Source organism: Equus quagga, chromosome 6 (genome assembly GCF_021613505.1).
Source record: "Equus quagga isolate Etosha38 chromosome 6, UCLA_HA_Equagga_1.0, whole genome shotgun sequence".
Taxonomy (NCBI): domain Eukaryota; kingdom Metazoa; phylum Chordata; class Mammalia; order Perissodactyla; family Equidae; genus Equus; species Equus quagga.
Genome location: NC_060272.1, coordinates 136,117,971 through 136,139,899, shown reverse-complemented (window position 1 = coordinate 136,139,899; position 21,929 = coordinate 136,117,971). Strand labels below are relative to the sequence as shown.

General features: G+C 38.9%; 1 protein-coding gene and 1 non-coding gene across 2 annotated transcripts in view; both read right to left on the bottom strand.

Moving 5' to 3' along the window:
- The window catches only part of LOC124240962 (isoleucine--tRNA ligase, cytoplasmic), a 77,628-nt gene extending 55,732 nt beyond the window's left edge, over positions 1 to 21,896 (bottom strand). Inside the window, exons 1-9 of the mRNA XM_046664321.1 lie at positions 21,795 to 21,896; positions 16,555 to 16,680; positions 15,688 to 15,844; positions 15,306 to 15,425; positions 12,925 to 13,007; positions 9,743 to 9,860; positions 3,045 to 3,192; positions 362 to 449; positions 59 to 119 (exon numbers count right to left, since the gene is read on the bottom strand). Of these exons, the coding sequence (XP_046520277.1) occupies positions 59 to 119; positions 362 to 449; positions 3,045 to 3,192; positions 9,743 to 9,860; positions 12,925 to 13,007; positions 15,306 to 15,425; positions 15,688 to 15,844; positions 16,555 to 16,673 (894 nt within the window). The 5' untranslated portion in view covers positions 16,674 to 16,680; positions 21,795 to 21,896. The remainder of the gene's footprint in view (positions 1 to 58; positions 120 to 361; positions 450 to 3,044; positions 3,193 to 9,742; positions 9,861 to 12,924; positions 13,008 to 15,305; positions 15,426 to 15,687; positions 15,845 to 16,554; positions 16,681 to 21,794) is intronic.
- On the bottom strand, positions 19,629 to 19,761 carry LOC124241443 (small nucleolar RNA SNORA84). The gene has a single exon (XR_006889220.1). It is a non-coding gene; the product is annotated as a small nucleolar RNA SNORA84 (small nucleolar RNA).
- Positions 21,897 to 21,929: the final 33 nt, after the last annotated feature.

The following is a 21,929-nucleotide window of genomic DNA, read 5'->3' as shown; positions in this document are numbered from 1 at the left end:
GTGGCTTCAGTTACCCAAGAACAGGTGCCGAAAGCCCGTCTACAGGCCCTGAGCTCACCTTCACAAAATAGTCAAACAGGGGCGTGTATTTCTTGCCTTTGAGATAGGCACCAGGAAATCTAGGAAAAGGAGAAAGGCAAACTCAGAGTTAGATTAAATCGCGAAGGAGAGGAGGCTGCAGCCACATCACTTGTAGTTCCCTCGTTTCTAAGTCGTCAGTGCTGGAATGTGTGACCTCAACACACTCCGTTTCACTACTTCAAACTAATCTTGAATAATATAACTTTTGGGTAATAAGCTCTCACTTTTGAAAGCTAAAGACACAGAAACACAAGCACAAATCAATGACTTGCATATTCACCTTTCAAGGATCTCATAGTCACTCTCCAATTTATAGAGGGCTGACAATCTGGCTTCCATCAAAATGAGTAATTTTCCTCTGACGACATCTATGAGAGCAAGAGAAGAAGCGGACTTCAGTCACATTCAGACTCTGGATGACTCTAAAGATACCTCTCAGTGTACTTTTCCCTGCAGGGCTCCTGTTATCACCTGCATCCAGCGTGCTTATCACACACAGAGAAACACCGCAAAGAGCACTAGGGCACACTGCTTCCCAGACACACAAAAGACAAAAACATCAAACGCACCTGGGCATCTTATCAGTTGTTAATTGCACCTCTATCCATTTTAAGTAAATTAAGCTTTATTTTCTCCTACCAAAGGTAATATATGTGAATGTTTAAAAGCCATAATATTAACAAACCAAGAAGCTCACAAAGTCCCTTCTAATGTCGTGCCCCCTCAAGCACTATCGTTTGCATGTCTCTTCCTCTAGATATTTTTCAATGTATACGCTAACATACATCTTACATGAATGTGTAATTTTTTCTAACAATTATGGAATATTAATACAGTTTTGCAATTTGTTTTCACATAATTGTGAAAATCTTTTCATATATTAGCATATATGGATCTTTCTCTTTCTTTTAAATAGCTCTATAGCACTCCATTTTACGGAGATACAAGTTATTTTTAACAAACCAACTAATACTAGACATTTAAATTGTTTTCAAATTTTTATTACTATGAATATCCTTGAATGTCTCTTTGCACCCTCACTGGAAGTGTTTCTGGAGGATACTACCCTAGAAACAGAAAAGCAGGAACAACTGTATAAACATTTAAAATTTAACAGGTACTGAGAAATTGCCCTACCAAAACTTAGGCTAATTTAAACTCCCAACTGTAAAGTATGATATACCCGAGAATTTATTACAGCCTATGTCATATATTCAGTCCACTATAAGAAAAATGAGAATCTATGGATCCTTTTGAAGACCCTTGAAGTTCATTGAAAAACTGCTACAAATAATGCTTCCATTCACCAGCTCTGACCTCACAGGAGCTCAGTTATAAGCGGAGTCTACATTTTCTAAATAAAACTCAGGACATACAGTCCGCCAAGTACAAGAGCCATATGCAGGCAGAGGAGTGACATGATCGAAATCTTGGCCAGATGGCCCTAAGGCGTTCAGGCTCATTACACCATGGCCATACCCAGGGATGACACCGGGAACTTGTGAAGGTAGGACTCTAACTGCCTGGAGAAGCAGAGGCAGGCCCTGCCTGGACAACAGCTCTTTCCCAGAAAGGACCATTAGAAACCAACTCTCGGTCCTATGCACGGCCAAGGCACAGCCAAATAATAATAAAAATACCTGTTTTCTGACTCCCAATTCTTTCCTATTCCTCTCAATATTTTTCCCTTGCCAGCACAAGCTATTGTGAATCAAGTTAACTGTCCTGTAAGATGGATTTTTTTCTGGCTATGAGGTTTCTTTTCTTTCCCTGGCTTCTTTCCTCCCACCATAAACTATTGAAATGTGAAGGTACTAAGCTTCTTTTTTCATACAAATCTCTAAGGAAAGTACCTCATTGAGACTATGGTTAACAGCCTAGCAGGGAATATTTGAAAGGCTCCAAATTCTCAAGTTCTGGTAGTGATTCTGTGATTTTGTGATTTATAATAAGAAATAGGTACTTGGTCTTTATCTCCATTTTTGGCAGAGCTCCTAAAACCCTTGGAATTTCCTAAGTGATGAGAGCCACAAAGGTGCCTTTAGTTATATCAATAAGGTGACTTTGGAAGCCCCTGGGTAACCTCAGGATGGGGGCTGGTTGCCAGGGTAACCAACCACATGATTATTATAAAAAAGGGTTGGAACTTTCACACACACACCCCTCTCCTCCACCTCTGGGGAGAGGAGAGGGGTTGGAGATTGTGCCGGATCACCAATGGCCAATGATCTAATCAACCATGCCTATGTAATAAGGCCTCCACAAAAACCCAAAAGGATACCGTTCAGAGGGCTTCTGGCTTAGTGAACAAAGTGCCGTAAGGGTGATCCCCCTCTGCCCCGTTCCATGAGGACAGAAGCTCCTGTGCCCAGGCCCCTTCCAGGCCTTGCCTTATGTACTTCCTCATCTGGCTGTTCATCTGTATCCTTTATATTCTTTTATGATAAACCGGTTTCTCGAACCCAAGGAGGGGGTCATGGGTCAGTGAGAAACACAGGGACAACCTGGACTTGCAATTGGCATCTGAGGTGGTAGTGTGGTGGTGGGGGCAGTCTTTCTAGGTCGAGTCCTTAACGTGCGGGACTGGATACTAACTCCAGATACTTAGTGTGTGCATTAATTGCTTGTTGGTGTTGAAAAAACACATATCTGAGATTTCCAATAACGATAAGATGCCACCTCTTTAAAGCTCCAGTTCTGCATCTGTAATAGGGGAATGATGTGTAAAAATGTATTACAATCTGAAAATTATACGGAATTTTTACTTTTTACATTTTTGTGTGTGTTACTTTTTCAATCAGAAATGAAAAACTCTTTTAGAGGATATTTTTCTGATTAAGTCTAGAGCTTTTTCAAAGACTTCTATTTTTACTCTAACAAGAAATGGAAGCTTTCATTCTTTTCCAAAATATGTTAAAATTATCTCATCCATATCTGTCACAAGTAACCAGGCTCATACTTACCTTTAATTTTCACATATTGCATATCTGGATTGACACACAGGGCCAGGTTACTAGGTAGAGTCCAGGGCGTGGTTGTCCAAGCAACTAGAGATATATTTTCATCTTCCTCCAAAGGGAAAGTTACAAATACTGAAGGATCTTGAACATCCTGAAATAAAATGTGATAAAATATTCTTTTACAAAATCCATAATAGACATGGAAGAAAAAAGGAACTGATCCTAAAGAATAAAATAAATAAATTTTCAGAATAAACTGAGCTTTTAAAAGACCTTTTGCCATATTTACAAAAAGAAAATACAATGCAAGAAATCCCAAATACATTTTTCTACATACTTAAAAAAATGTTTTAACCATTACCTTAGTAGTCACAAACATTTTAAGTGTATCAAGAGGAAGACACAATGGAGGTTTCACTATTACGATGATTTATTTTATAGTAAGTCCCTAAAAAGTTAGGTCAACAAAATAACTGATTTGGAAAATGGAGTTATTCTCTACTACAAAATATAAAAATGAGTCATATTGAAACATTATATACTTGAAATTCTAATATGCCAATAATAATTCAGTTCATTAAATAAAAGATTGACTTCAACTCTATGGCAATCTTTCAACATGAAAATATAAGGGATTTAAAAATATTAAATATCTTCAAAGTAGAAAAGCTCATTCCCCAAAACAAACCTACTGCATTCTAGATAAAAGTGAGAAAACGGGGCTCTACAAACTTGGCCTTATTCACATACAAAATGTGAGACAAACCGAAATGAAGGGCACTCTAAGTGCACTGGCCTGTACTCTGCAAATGTCAGTGTTACAAAATGTAAAGAAACTGAGGACTGTTTACAGGAACTGGAGGGCTGGCCCAGTGGCCTGGTGGTTAAGTTCGGGGCATTCCACTTCACGAGCCTGAGGTTCTGTTCCCGGCCGTGGACTTGCACCACTCTTCGGTGGCCAAGTTGTGGTGGCAACCCACATACAATATAGAGGAAGACCGGCACAGATGTAACCTCAGGGTGAATCTTCCTCAAGCAAAAAGAGGAAGACTGGGAACAGATGTTAGCTCGGGGTGAATTTTCCTTAGCAAAAATAATAATATAAAATATAAAATATAAAAATAAAATAAAATAAATAAAATAAAGGAACTGGAGATACAGAGACTGAATGACACACATAATCTAGCATTTTCTTTCGTTAAAAAGGGCATTATTGGGACCATTAATAGGATCAGGTCTACAGATTAGGTGATAATATTGTATCAATGCAGATTCCCTAATTTCAATTACTTAAGACAACAGTATTGATTTTTTTTTTTAGGAAGATTAGCCCTGAGCCAACTACTGCCAGTCCTCCACTTTTTTTTGCTGAGGAAGCCTGGCCCTGAGCTAACATCGTGCCCATCTTCCTCTACTTTATATGTGGGACGCCTACCACAGCATGACGTGCCAAGCAGTGCCATGTCCCCACCCAGGATCCAAACCGGCAAACCCCGGGCCAACAAGAAGTGGAACATGCAAACTTAACTGCTGTGCCACCGGGCTGGCCCTGATTTTAAGAAACCTGTACTTAAGTATTTAGAGGACAAGGGGCATCATGTCTGCAACTTACTCTCAAAGGGTCCCGTGCCACCTCCACCCCTTAAAAAGAGAGGGAAGGATAAAGCAAATATGGTAAAAGGTTAACATTTAGGGAATTTCATTGAAGGGTATATGAGAATTCTTTTCAACTTTTCAGTAAGTCTGAAATTATGTCAAAAATTAAAAACAAACCCCCAAAAACCTTAATACACAATCATAGAATGACTAAAGTGAAAAAAGATAGGAAATGCTAAGTGTGGGCAAGGATGCAGAGCAATCAGTACTGCCTAGTGGGAGTATAAATCAGTATAACCACTTTGGAGACCTCTTGGCTAGTACCTATTAGAATGGGAGGCAGCAAACCACAGACCATGGGCCAAATCTGGCCGTCACCAGCTCCTACACGGCCTGAGTGCTAGAATGGTTTTGATAAAGTGGAGTACTTGCAACAGAGATCATCTGGCCCACAAAGCCTAAAATATCTACTACTGGGCCCTTTACAGAATTTGCCAACTTCTGTACTAGAGTTAACTGTGAGTGTAAGATATTAAAAAATATGTCCTGGTCTCTGCCCCCAGTTCCTGGTACAGAGCTCCTGAAACTCTTGTAATTTCCTACGTATAAGAACAGCAGCAGTGTCTCTTGTCCTAATATTGGGGTCTACCCCTGGCTCCTGACATGGGGCTCCTGAAACTCGTAATTTCCTGGGCGACAGAAGCGTCTTTTGTTCTGTTGAGGTGACTCAGTGGGTCCTGGATAGGGGCTGGTCACCAGAAAGACCAAGCCATTATTAGAAGCTTGGCATTTTCAGCTCTGTCCCCTATTCTCTTGAGAAGGGAGAAGGGCTGAAAATGGAGTTAATGACCCATTATGTGTACACGATGAAGCCAGCCTCCATAAAATCCCAAAAGTACGGGGTTCAGAGAACTTCTGGGTTGGTGAACATGTGGAGATGCTGGGAGACTGGTATGCCGGAGAGGGCATGGAAGCTCTGTGCCCCTTCCCACAGACCTTGCCCTATGCACCTCTTCCAACTGGCTGTTCATCTGTATCCTTTATCATAACCTTTTGTAATAAACTGGTAAACATAAGTAAGTGTTTCCTTGAGTTCTGTGAGCCACACTAGCAAATGAATCGAATCCGAGGAGGAGGTTGTTGGAACCTCCAATCTACAGCCTGTAGGTCAGAAGCTCAGGTGACATCCTGGGCTTGTGACTGGTGTCTGATGTGCGCCGGGGGAAGGGGCAGTCTTGTGGGACCGAGCCCATACCTGTGAGATTGGATGCTATCTCTGGGTAGATAGTGTCAGAATTGAGTTAAATTGTAGGACACCTACCTGGTGTCCCAGAGAATTGCTTGGCATAAAGAAAAACCTCCATACATTTGGTGACCAGAACTGTGAGTGTTCTGTGTGACTAGCAAAGAAGACACACAAGAAAGAAACACACACTAGGGGAGAATTGAGTTTTTTCTCTACATAGGAAAGAAAAGATGAATTTTTCCTTTACAGTAAGTACACCCTGTGACCTAACAATTCCACTCCTGGGTATATAACCAACAAAAATGTGTATATATGCTCCCTAAAAGACAAGTTCTAGAATGTTCACAGTAGCACTATTGATGAGTCAAAAACTGGAAATTATCCAAACGCCTACCAAGAGTAGAATGAATAAATACTAAACGGTAATTAAAATGATGATCCACAACTACACACAACATGGATGACCTTCACAAACATAATCTTGAGCCAGAGAAGTTAGACACCAAACAGATCTCACTGTACAATTCCATTTATAGACAGTACAGAATCAGCAAACAAATGAATGTTGGAAGTGAGGACAGTGGTTACTGTAGGGGGTGGGGTGGCTATCATGAAGGGACTGTGAGAAGGGAGAGCTTTTGATAGGTTGATAAGGTTCTTTTTTACTTTATCTGAGTGTTGGCTTCACAGATATATGCACTCTGTGCAAGTAAACGGAGGAGCAAAAAAATGTTGTCTTATTAAACCAGGCAATAAGTACTAAGATATGAAAAATATTAATTTTAGTATGTACAGTAACGAATGTAAAAAAATAAAAAAACCACTAAAGGGAAACAAATAAAACATTAATAGTGACTGCCTTTGGGTACTGGGATTATAAATTTTTTCTCCTTCTTTATACATTCTATGATTTCCAAATTTTCCACAATGAGCATGGAATTCCATAAACAATCAGACCTAACAGACTCCTCAAGACTAAAAATTTAGACAACAAAAAAATAAATATTTTATATACCACAACTTGGTTTACATTTTGGAACAGGTGGAAGAACCTTCTCCTGTAACTCAATTTACTTCTGCAAGAAGCTTGCCTCTTTCCCAGTAAAAATGTATTAGTTTATTTATAGAAGAGCAAATCTTTGAAAACTCTAGGAACTTGCAAGCTATTATGGGGGTCTAACATGTAAAACTGTAGTTGCCAAAGAAAATTCCAGCATAAGTACACTAAGATTTATATTAAAAAATGTTCCTAGCAATGCTGTTTGCTACCATTGAAAAAAAAAAAGGACTATGCCCTCAAAACAACTCAAATGTCTATCAAAAGAATGAATAAATAAGTTGTAATCTCCGTTATACGAAACACTACACAACAGTTAAAAATGAACTTAAAGCTACATGTATCAATATGAAGAATCTTTAAAACATAATGTTTAGTATAAAAGGCAAGGTACAGAATAAGTACAGTGGGTGAGATTTTAAAAACATGCAGAAAAATGCTATATACTGTTTATGTATACTTCTGTAGATAGTAAAAGTGTAAAAATATGCATAGAGAAAGAAACATAGTGGTTACCCGTCAGGATGTAAGAAGGGAAATGGAAAGAGAAACGTGATATAAATAAATAAATTGTGCTATATTTCCCTACAAAGAAATTAGAACCAAAGATCCACAACTACACAAAACACAGATGACTGTCCCAAACACAATGTTGAGTAAAAAAAGCCAGACACAAAAGAATACATGCTGGAACTTTCCATTTCTACAAGATACAGAAACAGGCAAAACTAATCAACTGTTATCTATAATGTTTGACGTATTTTTTTAAAAAAAGATGCATTTATTGGAACCCATCAAATGGTACACTTAAGATTTGAGAATTTAATTGTATATAAATTTTAAGCACCACCCTCCCCCCAAACCATAAACAAATACTGACCTCTATTCATGATATACATGTTGAAGAAAAAAAAAACCCAAAACAACAAAGCACTAATTTCTATGAAATACAGAGGACAGAGAAAATGTTAAATTGGACCAGAGAGATGTAATCAGCAAAATTCAGATTCTGGGAAATGCTACAAGACAAAACCTGTCTCCTAAACAATGACTTGCAAGGAAAAAAGAAAAAAAGGGGCTGGTCCGGTGGCGCAGCAGTTAAGCTCGCACATTCTGCTTCTCAGCAGCCCAGGGTCCGCCAGTTTGGATCCTGGGTTGTGGACATGGCACCGCTTGGCAAAAAAGCCATGCTGTGGTAGGCGTCCCATGTATAAAGTAGAGGAAGATGGGCATGGATGTGAGCTCAGGGCCAGTCTTCCTCAGCAAAAAGAGGAGGATTGGCAGTAGTTAGCTCAGGGCTAATCTTCTTCAAAAAAAAAAGAAAGAAAGAAAAGAAAAGAAGATAAGAAGAGAAATGGAGACCTAAAGATTAAAATAGAGATAAAACACAGCTATTACCACATATGAACCTACCTTAGATCCTGATTCAAAAAATAAATAAATAAAAATAACCCGAGGGAAAAAAGGGTATGATATTTGTGAGACAAATAGAAATGTAAACACTGATGATATCTAGGAATTAAACAATTCTAGAATATTTACTGTTAAGGATACTAGAGATGATTGATGATGCCTTTTTGGTGTGATAATGATACTATGGTATCGTTAAAAGAAAAAGATAAAAAAAGATTTCTATCTATTAAAGATATATAATGGATTATTTATTGATAAAATATTATATCTGAAATTTGCTTTGAAAAAGGGTCTGGGAGAAGTGAGCGGGAGTGTGTGCAGATGGGGCAAGACTGGCCACAAGTTAACAGTTGTTGGCGATACATCACAAGCACATGGGAATTAATGACATGATTCTATTTTTGTGTATGCCTGAAATGCTCCATGTTTTTAAAAAGTAAGCAAATACAGCAATAGATTAAGATTTGACAAAGCTAAGCCTTTGGTACCCAAGTGCTTAGTATATTATTTTCTACATTTTTATGTGCTTAAAATGTTTTATTAAAAGTAAACAATACAACATGAGCACTATCATAGAAGGGTACATGGAAGACAACAGGAATCATCACATGCACCTCATAAGGATTTGCAAAAATCAAACGGGATGTATGAATGCATTCTATAAGATGAAGAGTGCTTTTGAAATGCAAGTTTTAATAACATAATCTCCAAACCTAAGCCATGAAATAAGAATTCCAAACAAATCAATGTCCTTAAAAACAAAGAGGGTTAGATAAACTCTCAGAAATGAAAACCTCTGTTGAATATACACACATGGGAACTGCTCATGTTTCAGAAGACTTACTGACTTTGCTACGTCTAGATAAGGTAAAGTAGGATGTTTTGTAAACATCTGACATATCTAAACACTTCCATCACAGAAACCACAGCAAGTTATTCCATTCATCAGAGAAAAAATCGTAATGCTGTCCACCCATCCCAAACCAGATTTTCTTCCAAATACTTTTAACAAATAAATGATATTATGAGGTCCAGATGAGGCATAAAATCACTCAAATCAATAACTCTTATGAAACAGTGACTGGAGGGAAATAGGGCAGAGCTGAGCTTGTTAATCAAAGAGAGGCATAAAAATCTGGTCAAAACAAGCAAAACCTATCACATTAAGACACATCATTCACAACTCTCATAGGGGAAAAAAAAATCCCTCATTTTTAATCTTAAGAGGGCCTCAGTTCAGTGACAAGCAACATCACCAGCACTCAGGAAGAAAGAGTCACATCAACTCACTCTCCAGGCTAACATTCCTGCCTGGGACTAGTTACCACGATCACTAGAAGCACTGAACTCCCACACACACGACTTAATGACCAGTGGTGTCTCACATACCTTGTAATTCTGGTGGGATTCGAAGTTGGAAAGTGGAGTGTTGCACGCGGTAGAGAAGGGCATGACCTTCACACCTCTGTAAACAAGGCCTTTATCATAGAGTTGTTTGAAGACCCACCTAGCAAGCAGAAAAGTTTTACAACAATTACACACCCAAAATTCTGTTTCCCCAAATGCAAATATTTATGTCAGTTTCTGTCAGCAGAAGTGGAAACACAGAGGAGACTACCTGGTTAATTACAAAGGCTCCGTATAATAAGACCTAACGTAGACATTAAAAGAGCTAATATCCCTTGACATGGAAAGATGTTCACGACATGACGCTGCCTGAGAAAAGCAACTGACACCATATTTGCAATGAGGTGCCAATTATGTAAAACTATACATATCAGCATATATATTTATATTTTTTAGAGATTTTCACTAATACGTTAGCAATGGTTAGGATTTCAGAGTTTTTGTTTTTCTTAATAGTTTTCTGGTGTATTGCTAAAATTTCACTATAATGGGCAGTTTTACAAAGGCAATTTAAAAAGTATAAACCACAGAGATTAGGATTAAATGTCACTCCTACAGTTATTCAAAAACTTCTGTTAGACATTTAAACATGTTGCTTTAAGCGAAATGCACCAAGATGCTGCAAATGTCAATGGCACAGTCATCCCAGGCTCTCCCGCTGTGACTGCTCACCTCTCCCAGTTGGAGGAACTCTCACTTAACTCTGCTTTTATATAATTCACCTTTATAGTGCAATTCCTACGTACCTGGCACAATAAATGAATTAAACTCTCTCCCATTTGCTAAAATATATTTTTATGAAAAAATGTGCATATTTTTTCACGGCATTCCTTAGGCTTTAAATATAGCTTGAAAAGTGATGTTTTGAGCCAGCCCTTATGGCCTAGCGGTTAAAGTTTGGTGCACTCTGCTTCGGCAGCCTGGGTTCAGTTCCCAGCTGTGGAACCACACCACTTGTCTGCCAGTAGCCATGCTGTGGTGGTGGCTCACATAGAAGAACCAGAAGAACCTACAGCTAAATATACAAGTATGTACTGGGGCTTTGGGGAGGGAAAAAAAAAGAGGAAGATTGGCAACAGATGTTAGCTCAGTGCAAATCTTTCTCAGCAGCAAAAAAAAAAAAGGTGATGTTTCACAAAAAATTTCCCAAGTTTAAACTCAATCTTAAATTATATACTTTGATGCAAGGACATTTACAGGAGGCTAGAGGAAGAGTACTAGATTCGATATCATAAGACCCAGTTTCAAGCCTAAGAGCCATAAAATTAGCTGTGTAATCTCAGACAAGTCACAATAACTTCCTTCACTTCAGAGTCCCAATCCAATCCTCAGGACTCTGGATCATCTGAGAAAATTCATGTGGAAGTACTTTATATACTCAAAAGCATGGACTCAAGCTAAATTATCACCATTATTAATGTTATCATTATAAAGATATCTCCTACAATTTTTTATAATCACCCTAGGTCTATGTGCCTTATTCATATGCCAATACATTCCTCAGGAATAACTAACATTCTAACACCAAGAGGCTCCAAAATCTGTTTTCCCCTGATTCCAGTATGTTTTATGTAAATTAAGAAGTATGATAAAGAGCTGAATTGTCCAACATGGTAGGCACTAGCCACAAGCGCTCATTGAAATTTAAATTCATTAAGATTAGAAATTCAGTTTCTCAGCTGTACTAGCCATATTTAAGTGCTCAATAGCTCTGATCTACAGCATAAAGAGTACCTTCTTTTTCAGATGTTGAACATGTCTGGTTTTTAGATGCCCTAACCATGAGCTAGAGCTCTAACCCCTCTAGCTGCTCAGTGAATGGGAAGCCCCCTGTCCAAAGTCTCTGGCATATCAGAGACTATGATCAGCTTCCACCCATGGATACAGGGGTCTGGAGATGATCCACAGTGGCATGTCGGAGTCAGAGAGTCTGAGAACTGCTCCAGGGCGTCTAGCTCCCCAAAGGCAAAGGACTTGGGCTGAGCATGTGCAACAGATCCTGACTAACAAAAACGTGAGCAGGTAGATGCGAAGGCAGTAAGAGCCACGAGTCCCTACAACGCAGTGCAAAGAAAGTGCATCCTACAAAACAGCTTTGCAACTCACATGTAATTATGCACAATTTAGTACAAGTAGTACTTCCTCAAGCCTTGAGCTATGTACACAGTGCATTCTGCAACCATGATAATGGTGGCTGTTTGCCCACTGATGATAAGTACTGATTCTCAGACTGCTGTGGGATTCTCAAGTTAAATCACTCATCAAGAGTAGCACTGCAACAGTGCTACTTATAATAGTAAAAAGAGTAAAATTCTTTTTGAAACTGTTGCAGAACAGTGACTGCAACTGTACTTGAGAACTATACAACTTCTCTCAGTATAAAATTCGAGTATACAATCTCTTAAACTTAATTCCTTAAAACAAAAAAACACACTTTTGAAACCTAATTTCCCCTAAATTTGTTACCAATTAATTTGGCCAAAAAACTAAGTGACATCAGGCCATTTATATTCTTTATTTATTCTACTTAATGTGAACAATTATATGTTCTGATGCTGAAATACTAATGTATTTGATTACAGGTTGCTGCTCAATATGCTGAGGTCATTATACACCACAGAATATATGCATATCCTATTACCTTTCTAGAAACCAAAATCTTCTAAATTTAAAAGAAAACCTAGGCATGGAAGGGATGAATAGGTGGAGCACAGAAAATTTTTAGGGCAGTGAAAACACTCCGGATGATACTAGAATGATGCATATATGTCATTACACATTTCTCCAAACTTATAGAATGTTCAATGACAAGAGTGGACGCTGATGTAAACTATGGACTTTGGGTGGTGATGATGTGTCAATATAGATTCATCAGTTGTAAAAAATGTACCACTCTGCTGGGGGATGTTGATAATGGGGGAGGCTGTGCAGGTATAGGGGTACAGGGTATATGAGAAATCTCTGTACCTTCCTCTCAATTTTGCTGTAAACTTAAAAATGCTCTAAAAAAACTAAATCTTTAAAAACAAAAACAAAACAAATCCGTCCTGAAAATTTCAGATAAATAATTATGGACCTGAAAACAAAGTGATTCATACTAGAGCATTTCTCCACTAACCAATATAACTAATATTCCTTATATTTACAATTTCAAATAAACCTACCAGACAGATTCCATGAATTGCGGATACAGAGTTTTGTAGTCATTGTCAAAGTCAATCCATCGGCCAAGTCTGGTAACAATAGACTTTAAAAATATAAACATCAGAGTTATTAGACAAGATATTTGTTATTGTACGCCAACGTGTTTTACTTCCATTATCACCACATACAATGATTTTGGGAAAACAAAACAATCAATGGTTCAAGTGAAGCTATATTGCAAACAACACACTATGTAAGGTTAAGAACCAGTTTTCTGGGGCCAGCCCGGTGGCGCAGTGGTTAAGTGTGCACATTCTGCTTCGGCAGCCCAGGGTTCACCAGTTCGGATCCCAGGTGCGGACACGGCACTGCTTGGCAAGCCATGCTGTGGTAGGCATCCCACATATAAAGTAAAGGAAGATTGGCATGGATGTTAGCTCAGGGCCAGCCTTCCTCACCAAAAGAGGAGGATTGGCAGCAGATAGCTCAGGGCTAATCTTCCTCAAAAGAAAAAAAAAAAAGAACCAGTTGTCTCGGCATTCATCATATGTGCAGATACTGTTATTTACAAGTATTAATATTCCTTTATAAAAGTATACCAAAACTACCATTTGGCAAACACCACAGGTACAACTATTGCTGGCAAGAATCATCAATGGAGGCTAAAATTAATGAGTGAAAGTATAAGAAACAGGATATTTGCAAAGAATGTCCCCACAGAATACTTATTAATTACAAAGGAAAAACTGCAATTTTACAATAGGGAAATCAGACAGATATCACTTTACTGAACAAAGTTAACATCAACAATGAGACATATCAGCATCATAGGCCTTCTGATATGACAGACTCAGAAGGGCACGATGTCACTGCTGAGGCATTCTTGCAAAAATGCATATGCATAACCTAAACTGAATCCTGAAGAAACAACAGACATTGAGAGTTTTCCTACAAAATAAGTGGTCTGTGCTCTAAAAGTGACACGGTCATGAAAGACAAAGAAAGATTGAGGGAATGTTCCAGATTAAGGAGACTAAGGAGATATGCCAACTATGTAAATGCAGTATGTGCTCCTAGACTGGATCTTGGATCAGAAATAAAAATCACTGGGACACCTGGTTAAATCTGAATAAGGTCTATAGTACTGAATGAATGTTAATTTCCTGCTTTTGATAATTACACCATGGTTATTGAAGATGTTAGCATTTAGGAAGTGGATGAAGGGTATAAGGAAACTTTTCACACTATTTTTTTAATTTTTCAGTAAGTCTGAATTATTTCAAAAAGTTAAAAAATACATTTTTTTTTTTTTTTTAAGAAACAAAAAGGCCCACATGCATATTATGTTCATCAGGATTTTTCCCTGTTGGTGACCAGGCAAGAAAGGAAGATTAAAGAAGGTCTGGTTAGGAGAAAAATTGAGGAGCTTTGATTATCAGGTTGACGAAAACCGCTTTTATTCAGCAATGAAGAGAAGCTTCTCAAAGTTTTGAACAGGGAAGAGTAAGTTGAACAGAGTCTTGTGGGAGAGAGAACTTGGCAAGCTGAGTGGAAATAACATGAGCAAGAGATAATTAGGAGACTGTTTCAGAAATGAAGATGACAGTGGGTGGGAGTGAAAGGTTGTAGAAATGAAAAGAAATGACTAGACAGGAGATACTAAGAAGAAAGATTTGATAAGGTTTGGCATTTGATTTGATCATGAGGATTAATGTTTGAAGCCTGGAAGACTCACAACATTGGCAGAATAGAGAATTCTAAATAACAGCAAGTTTCAGAAGTCAAAGTGGTAAGATGGAGAAGATAGAAAAAAACAAAAGCCAGACATATTTTTAAGTTGTACAGACATACTAACCTGAAAGCCAGGGAGGAAAAGGGGGTTGACGACCTTTGTTCCGAAGCTCATAAGAAAGAGAGAGGGACGGAGCTCTACCAGCACTCGACAGTTACTTAAAAGTACCAGCTGAGGGAGCTCTATTACTAAGAGAAGCAGCAGGCAAGATGGCAGTCAAATTAATAAACAACAACGGGTCCAAATTTGAATTGTTTTTAACATTTGAAATTTTTTATTGCAACATTCAGGTATTTCTATTTGCTAGGACAGCTTGATTCCTGTCATATACTATGGTTAGGTAGGAGATTAAATTTGGAAGACCAATCAAGCACACAGAAATCAGAAAAGAAAGGGTCCAGTTTAACTAACAGTTTAAGTAATAGGGTTAGAGGTAGAAGCCAAACACTCCTTTAAAGAGGGTGGTCAACTCTTCTTATGTCACAGTCTCACAAGGACAGCAACAGTTTTGGGAGCATCTCATAAAAAGCACAAAGGACTGTAAACCATTTCAACTCCCAATTAAAAACTAAAATTTCTAGTCATTCTACTGGAAATAACCCAACATACCTTCCACTCAGTAGAATATCTCATCACAATTGCTCGGCACTGATTGTTATACTCTACAATCCCCATTTTGGCTACATCCTCTGGTCCTCTGATTCCCAGTGTCTTATCAATTTCATATTCCTGAAAATTTGTGATAAGATTGTTAACATTCCTACCCTACGAAACAAATGCAATTCAGTAATTCTAGGAAATAAAACAGATTTAAAAAAACTAGTTCTCAGAAAATTTAAAGAGAAAATGAACTATAAATAGTATTATAGAGATGAAGTGAAAGAAAAAATCTAACCATAGTAAAAATTCTTCATATTTTAACATACTATATGATGAAATTTAATGCTTATAAAAAAATCAGAAGATTAGAAGGCTGGTGACTCAAACATACCACAGGTAAGCCATGACAATCCCATCCAAATCTTCTGTCAACATGAAACCCACTCTGGTGAGCATATCTCGTAACTATATCTTTAATTGTCCCTGCAAGTATATGTCCATAGTGAGGTAGTCCAGTTGCAAAAGGAGGCCCATCGTAGAAGGTATATCTAACAGAGGTAATAAAAATGTTGTTACTTTAAAACAGACAATAAAAATTTAGGACATTTTTCTATAGATAGCTCCTGTCACAGTGGAGTCTTCAGGGAGAAGAAAAGCAGCAAGATCAGAAATTTCGCAGACATAATGATTAGATAATTACTGGAGGTCCTGCCTTGAAAAGAGCTAGTTACGGAGGAGTGGAAGACACCTCTGTTGGACCTTCTATTCTTCATTCATTAGTTGCATGACATAAGGCAAGTTATTCATCCTGATCCTGAGTTGTCTCATCAGTAAAAGAGGGCAAAAAACACCCATCTCATAAAGTTTCTGAGCAGAGGAGACACATGATGAAAATGGTAAATAAAGAAAGGACTAGTCTTTAGGTGAATGGAGACTAGAGGCAGGAAGTACTCTAACAGGAGGCTACTACTAGTCTAGATATAAGTCCTTTAATGAGGGTGCAGATAATGAGAAAAGTGGACAGGAGGAGGGTGATACACAAACTCTATTCAGAAAACCTCTTAAAGAACCTGAATCCACCTGAACAATTAACAACTCATTCACTCAATGTGTATCTACTACTGGGAGTGCCCACTATGGAGAGAGCTAGGAGACTCTGGGAATACAAAGACGAATAAAGAGTTTCCGCCTTAATGGAACTCAGTCGAAGAAATAACTATTCTTAAAGACTCTACCTTTACCAAAGAAACTCACATACTTTGGCCTATGTTTTGATTGCTTTAAGCATTCCTGAAAACAATTAAATTCGGACCAGAACTGCAAGATTTTCTCTTCTTCAGCAGGAAAATTGATGTTTTCTGGAACTTGTTGAACCATTTTGTTGCTGCAAGAGAAATCAAATTTATTATTCTCCAAAGAGAAGTCTAGGAATAACAGTAAAATATATTAAAACAAGTGTATATATCACTACCCATACTACATGGTACCTAAAAAGAAAATACAGCTTTTTTGTGGTAAAGTTCACATACCATAAATTTCACCCTTTTAAAGCGTACAATTCAGGGTTTTTTAGTATATTCACAAGATTGTGCAACCATCATCACTCTCTAATTCCAGAATATTTTCATCACGGTTCCCTCCTCTGCCCTCTAAAAACCTGTACACATAAGCAGTCATTCTCCATTCCCTCCTTCCCTAGTCCCACGGCAACCATTAATCTGCTCTCTGTCTCTAGATTTTCCTATTCTGGACATTTCATATAAATGGAATCATGCATATATAGCTTACCGTGTGTAACTTCTTTTACTAAGAATTATGTGTTCAAGGTTCATCCATGTTGTAATATGTACTGATACTTTATTGTTTCCACTTTTTGGCTATTATGAACAATGCTGCTATAAATGTTCATGTACAAGTTTTTGTGTGAACGTATGTTTTCAATTCTCTTGGGAGCATATCTAGGAGTGGAATTATTGCTGGGTTGTATGGTAACTCTGTGTTTAACTTTTTGAGAAACTGCCAAAATATGTTCCAAAGCTGCTGCATCATTTTACATTCTCCCAGCAGTGAATGAGGATTCCTGTTTCTTTGTATCTTCACTCCTTATTGGCCATCTTTGGATTACAGGAAATCCCAGTGCGTGTGAAGTGGTATCGCATTCTGGTTTTGATTGGCATTTCCCTAATGATTAGTGATGTTCAGCACTTTTTCAGGTGCTTATTGGCCATTTGTATATTTTGTTTGGAGAAATGCCTATTCATCCTTTGCCCATTGTTTAATTGGGTTGTCTTTTATTGTTGAGTTGTAAGAGTCCTTTATATACCCAAATTACAAGTCCCTTACTAGTTAGATGATTTGCAAAAATTTTTTCCCATTCTGTGAGTTGTCTTTTTATTTTCTTCACAGTATTCTCTGAAGCACAAACACTTTTAATTTTGGTGAAGTCTAGTTTATCTATTTTTTGTTCTGTTACTTGAGCTTCTAGTGTCATATCTAAGAAGCCATTACTTAAAACAGGGTTATGAAGTTTTAGCTTTTATATTTAGGTCGCTGATCTATTTTGAGTTCTTTTGTATACTGTGTGAAGTAGGGATACATGGTACTTTTTATTTTTTATTTTATTTATTTATTTATTTTTTTGAGGAAGATTAGCCCTGAACTAACATCTGCTGCCAATCCTCCTCTTTTTGCTGAGGAAGACTGGCCCTGAGCCAACATCTGTGCCCATCTTCCTCTATTTTATATGTGGGACGCCCGCCACAGCATGGTTTGATGAGCGGTACCTAGGTCCACGCCTGGGATCTGAACCCACAAACCCCAGGCTGCTGAAGCAAAGTATGCGAACTTAACTGCTATGCCACCAGGCTGGCCCCTACATGGTACTTTTCAAATTATTGTAAAACTTGTGTCCAAATTACACTCTTTACTTATTTTTCAACTACAGTATAACATTTAGTAATTGTAGACAATATGCTTCTAAAAGTAAACAAGAAAATATTGGAAATTCTATCTCATGATACTAAAAATTCATTTATCTGAAAAAATAAATCTCGAAGTAGGTAAGAATTCTTACCTACACTCAGACAGAAAGCACTTCTGTTGACATAACTTATCTCTCTGAGTAAAACAAGTTAAAACCTAAAAAATGTTTAAAGCTAAAAAAGATGAGACTCTCACATTCAAATTCTTCTTAGCTCAATCCAGTTTTCCATTTTGTCCCTTTTAGTACTCATATTCATGATTTTTGTAGTCTTAAAGTGTATAAAATTTTTAAGACTTTGGCTAATAACCTAATGCAGAAACACTTGATTAATCCGAGGCTTAACTAGCGAGCATCCTTTAGCCCATTCCTCCTCAAAGCCTATTTATTCTTATTTTATAATTCTAAATAAGGTTGGTGACCAGATTTCCAAGCCAACATCAGATTAGAAGGGGACAGGATTGCTAATAATGAGAAAACAAGAGAAGAGAGAAAACCTTAAGAACTCAAGAACTGTAACAGTTTGGGGTAACTGACTCTAGGAGCAAAGAAACCGATATACCTCAACTAATTCTGAACACATCAAAGCCGAAGCACAGTAATTAACCCATGCCACCAAAAAAAAAAAAAAATTTATTACAAGCAGTGTCTCTCCTTTTCTTTCCTTCCATTTATTTTTGACATGTGAGAGTGCCTTTGTGTTTTTTATAGGAAAAAAATAAGAAAAGAACAGGTAGGCCCATTAATCACTTCAACTATCCATTTCTGATTAGATTATGCCATTAAACAGTTAAACTAAACAGAAGGTGAAAAAGGCATTTTTTGTGTGAACTGAAGCTCCCGCCTTTTAAGGATGGAAAGAGGTGTCAGTCTGTGCATTTACTGATTTATTAGGGGTCCTATTGGTTCAGTGACTACCTTATTAGAGGCCACCTGAAATTTACAGGGTTACATTTGGAAGACTAACAGATATCAAACCATCTATTTCTGTCACCTCTAATGCCCCTCAAGGTTGGTCCTATGGTCGCCAGCATCAATGGGTGTCGATTAGAGTAGACTCGCCAGCCCCAGCTTGGACTGAGAAATCGGAACCTTCTAACCTTTTAACAAGATCCCAGGGGATTAGCATGCACATCAAAGTGTGAGAGGTCATTACTCTCACACTTGTGACTATTACTCAGGAATATCTACCTGAACTTTTTTTTTGAGAAAATGAGATTTAAGCTTTCTGTGAAGATGGCTTGTAACTTTCATAACATTTTCTAGGGAGCCTCTGCTCTCCCAAAGATTAAGAATCACTGCATTATTATGCCAAAGATCCAATGTAATGGCGCTGACTATTCTAAGAAGAGCTATGTATCAGTGACCGGGCTATGGTTGCTGCTGAAGAGAAACAGCCCCCATGCATACATCACAGGATTGCTCTGGCCCCTCACATCCACTGGAGAGCTGTACGTGCACAACAGCATCCAGTAACCACAGGGCCTGTGTGAGTATGTGAGTGTGTGTAGAAGTAGGAGATTAACCTCACCTCAGGGAAGCGTTTTCCTCTTCTTCCCTCTTACTATAACCCAGGCCCTCCACTCTTCCCTATTCCAGGACTCCTTCAGGCCTCTTTAGCCTCAACGTCCTGTTCAGCAATTTCTAGACACCCTCTCTGACCTTGTGTTTACCTCAAGAGATCTTGGAAAAGCATTCAAAAAACATTTTTGTTTAAAATAAATCTCATGATCTTCCTTGCCATACCTGTTCCTATTTTTAATTTCACTGTACTAGTAGTTACACCATTCCTTCCCATCACCTGGAATTTCTGAGTCATCCTTAAGGCTACCAGATGACCCCACATCCAACTGACCACCAAGTCACATGCATCTGACCTCTAATTCTATTCCTTTGTTCTTTCTTCCTTCTCAGGTCTTCATAACCTGTTACACTGAGTCACGGTTAACCACAGAGGTGGGTCCAACTCCAGCCTTTTCTCAGTTTAGTTATATTCTATTAACACAGTCTCCACAGATATACTTACACAAAAATGTATAAAATATGTGTGCAAAGATAATAACTGAAGCATTGTTTCTATAGACAAACATCTGAAAACAAATGTCCATGAATAGGTGAGTAAAATAAATTATGGTACATCAATACTATGGAGGCATTAAAAACAATCAATCATAATATATCAAATTTACACATTACCTATACATACTGAGAAAGAAAAGAGCAAGTCACAGTTATAGCAACTTATACATATATATTCAGGTATTCTGTACAGACTTTTCAGTGCAGCACTCAAGGCCACGATCTTACCTCAAATTGCTACTCTTATTCCTGACCTTTCCTCTTATAAAACTCAAACTCCAGCTACATCACACCCTTGGACCACTTTCCAACACCTGCATTTCTCTATCAGGCCCTTTCCCCACATACTCCAGCGCTACTTAGCTTAAACTATTCTCCTCGAGGGGTGTTCATCAATCCCCTCTTTCCAGAGCTAAGGTGTCCCTCCCTACACACTGTCGCTTATTTGTATTGTATGTCCCACTCACTTTCCAATCGAACTGTAAACTCGTTGCTGGCAGAAGCGTTTTACTATTTAACCTCAATCACACACGGTAAGTGCTAAAGAACCTCTGTTTGAATAAACCCTTTTGTCTGCATCCTTAGTTTCCACCAGTGACACTCCTATTCTCACCCACCTTTCCAATCCGTCCCACCCCACGGGCACCCCCTGGCACAGGGTAATGGTTAAGAGGACTGGTTTGGAATTTAACAGTTTTGGTGCCACCACTTAGTATGTGAGCTGTAGGAAAAGTTACTCAACCTTTAAATTTCAATTCTGTCATCTGTAAAATAAAGGTCACAAACATTCACAGCACTAATTTAACGTTAAGTGAGATAATGGCTAGCACAGCTCTCAGCAACCATGTATCATGTATTTAAGCCATTATTATTAGTTCTTTGCCCACAAATTCATGCTATGCTTTGCTCTGGTCCCCGGGACTCTCTCGCTCTTCCCCACCATTACTCATCTTCTAGGTCCCAAACCAGAACAGCTCGGAGAAGCCTCCTTCTGAGCCTCCAAATCCTCCGGCTCCCAGGGCGTGCACTTGGCGTTCTGCAGTGACAGACTGCAAGCTGAAGACCGAGGCCGTGCTCAGTCTCCGCTAACCCAGCCCCAGCAAGAGCACCCCTCCATGCGGGCCTAGGACTTGGTTTGTTCTTCCATGTAATTCCGCCCACCTTCTGAGCTTCTCCAACAGGCTCCCTCACCCCAGATTCTCACCACCGCCCACGGTTCGAGCGCTACGACCACCCCAGTCTAAGCTGAGGCACTTCCAGGGCTGCAGGACGGGGCATAACGGAGGTGGGGGAGGGGCCTGAGGGCAGGACGGGGTGAGCTGTGGGTCCCGGGGGCAGGACGGGGTGACCTGAGGCTCCCAGGGAAGGAGGAGGTGACTTCAGGGGACCGCAGTCAGGACGGGGTGACCCGAGGACCCTGCAGGCAGGGCGGAGCGTACCTGAGGGTCTCCCGGACCGTGGCACGTGAGAAACAGCCGCGTGCACGCCGCGTCCCGGCGGGGGAGTGATGCAATGCCCTGACAGCGCGCAGCGAGGAGGGAGGTGCCGGGCCGCACGGGCCAATCAGCGCGCGC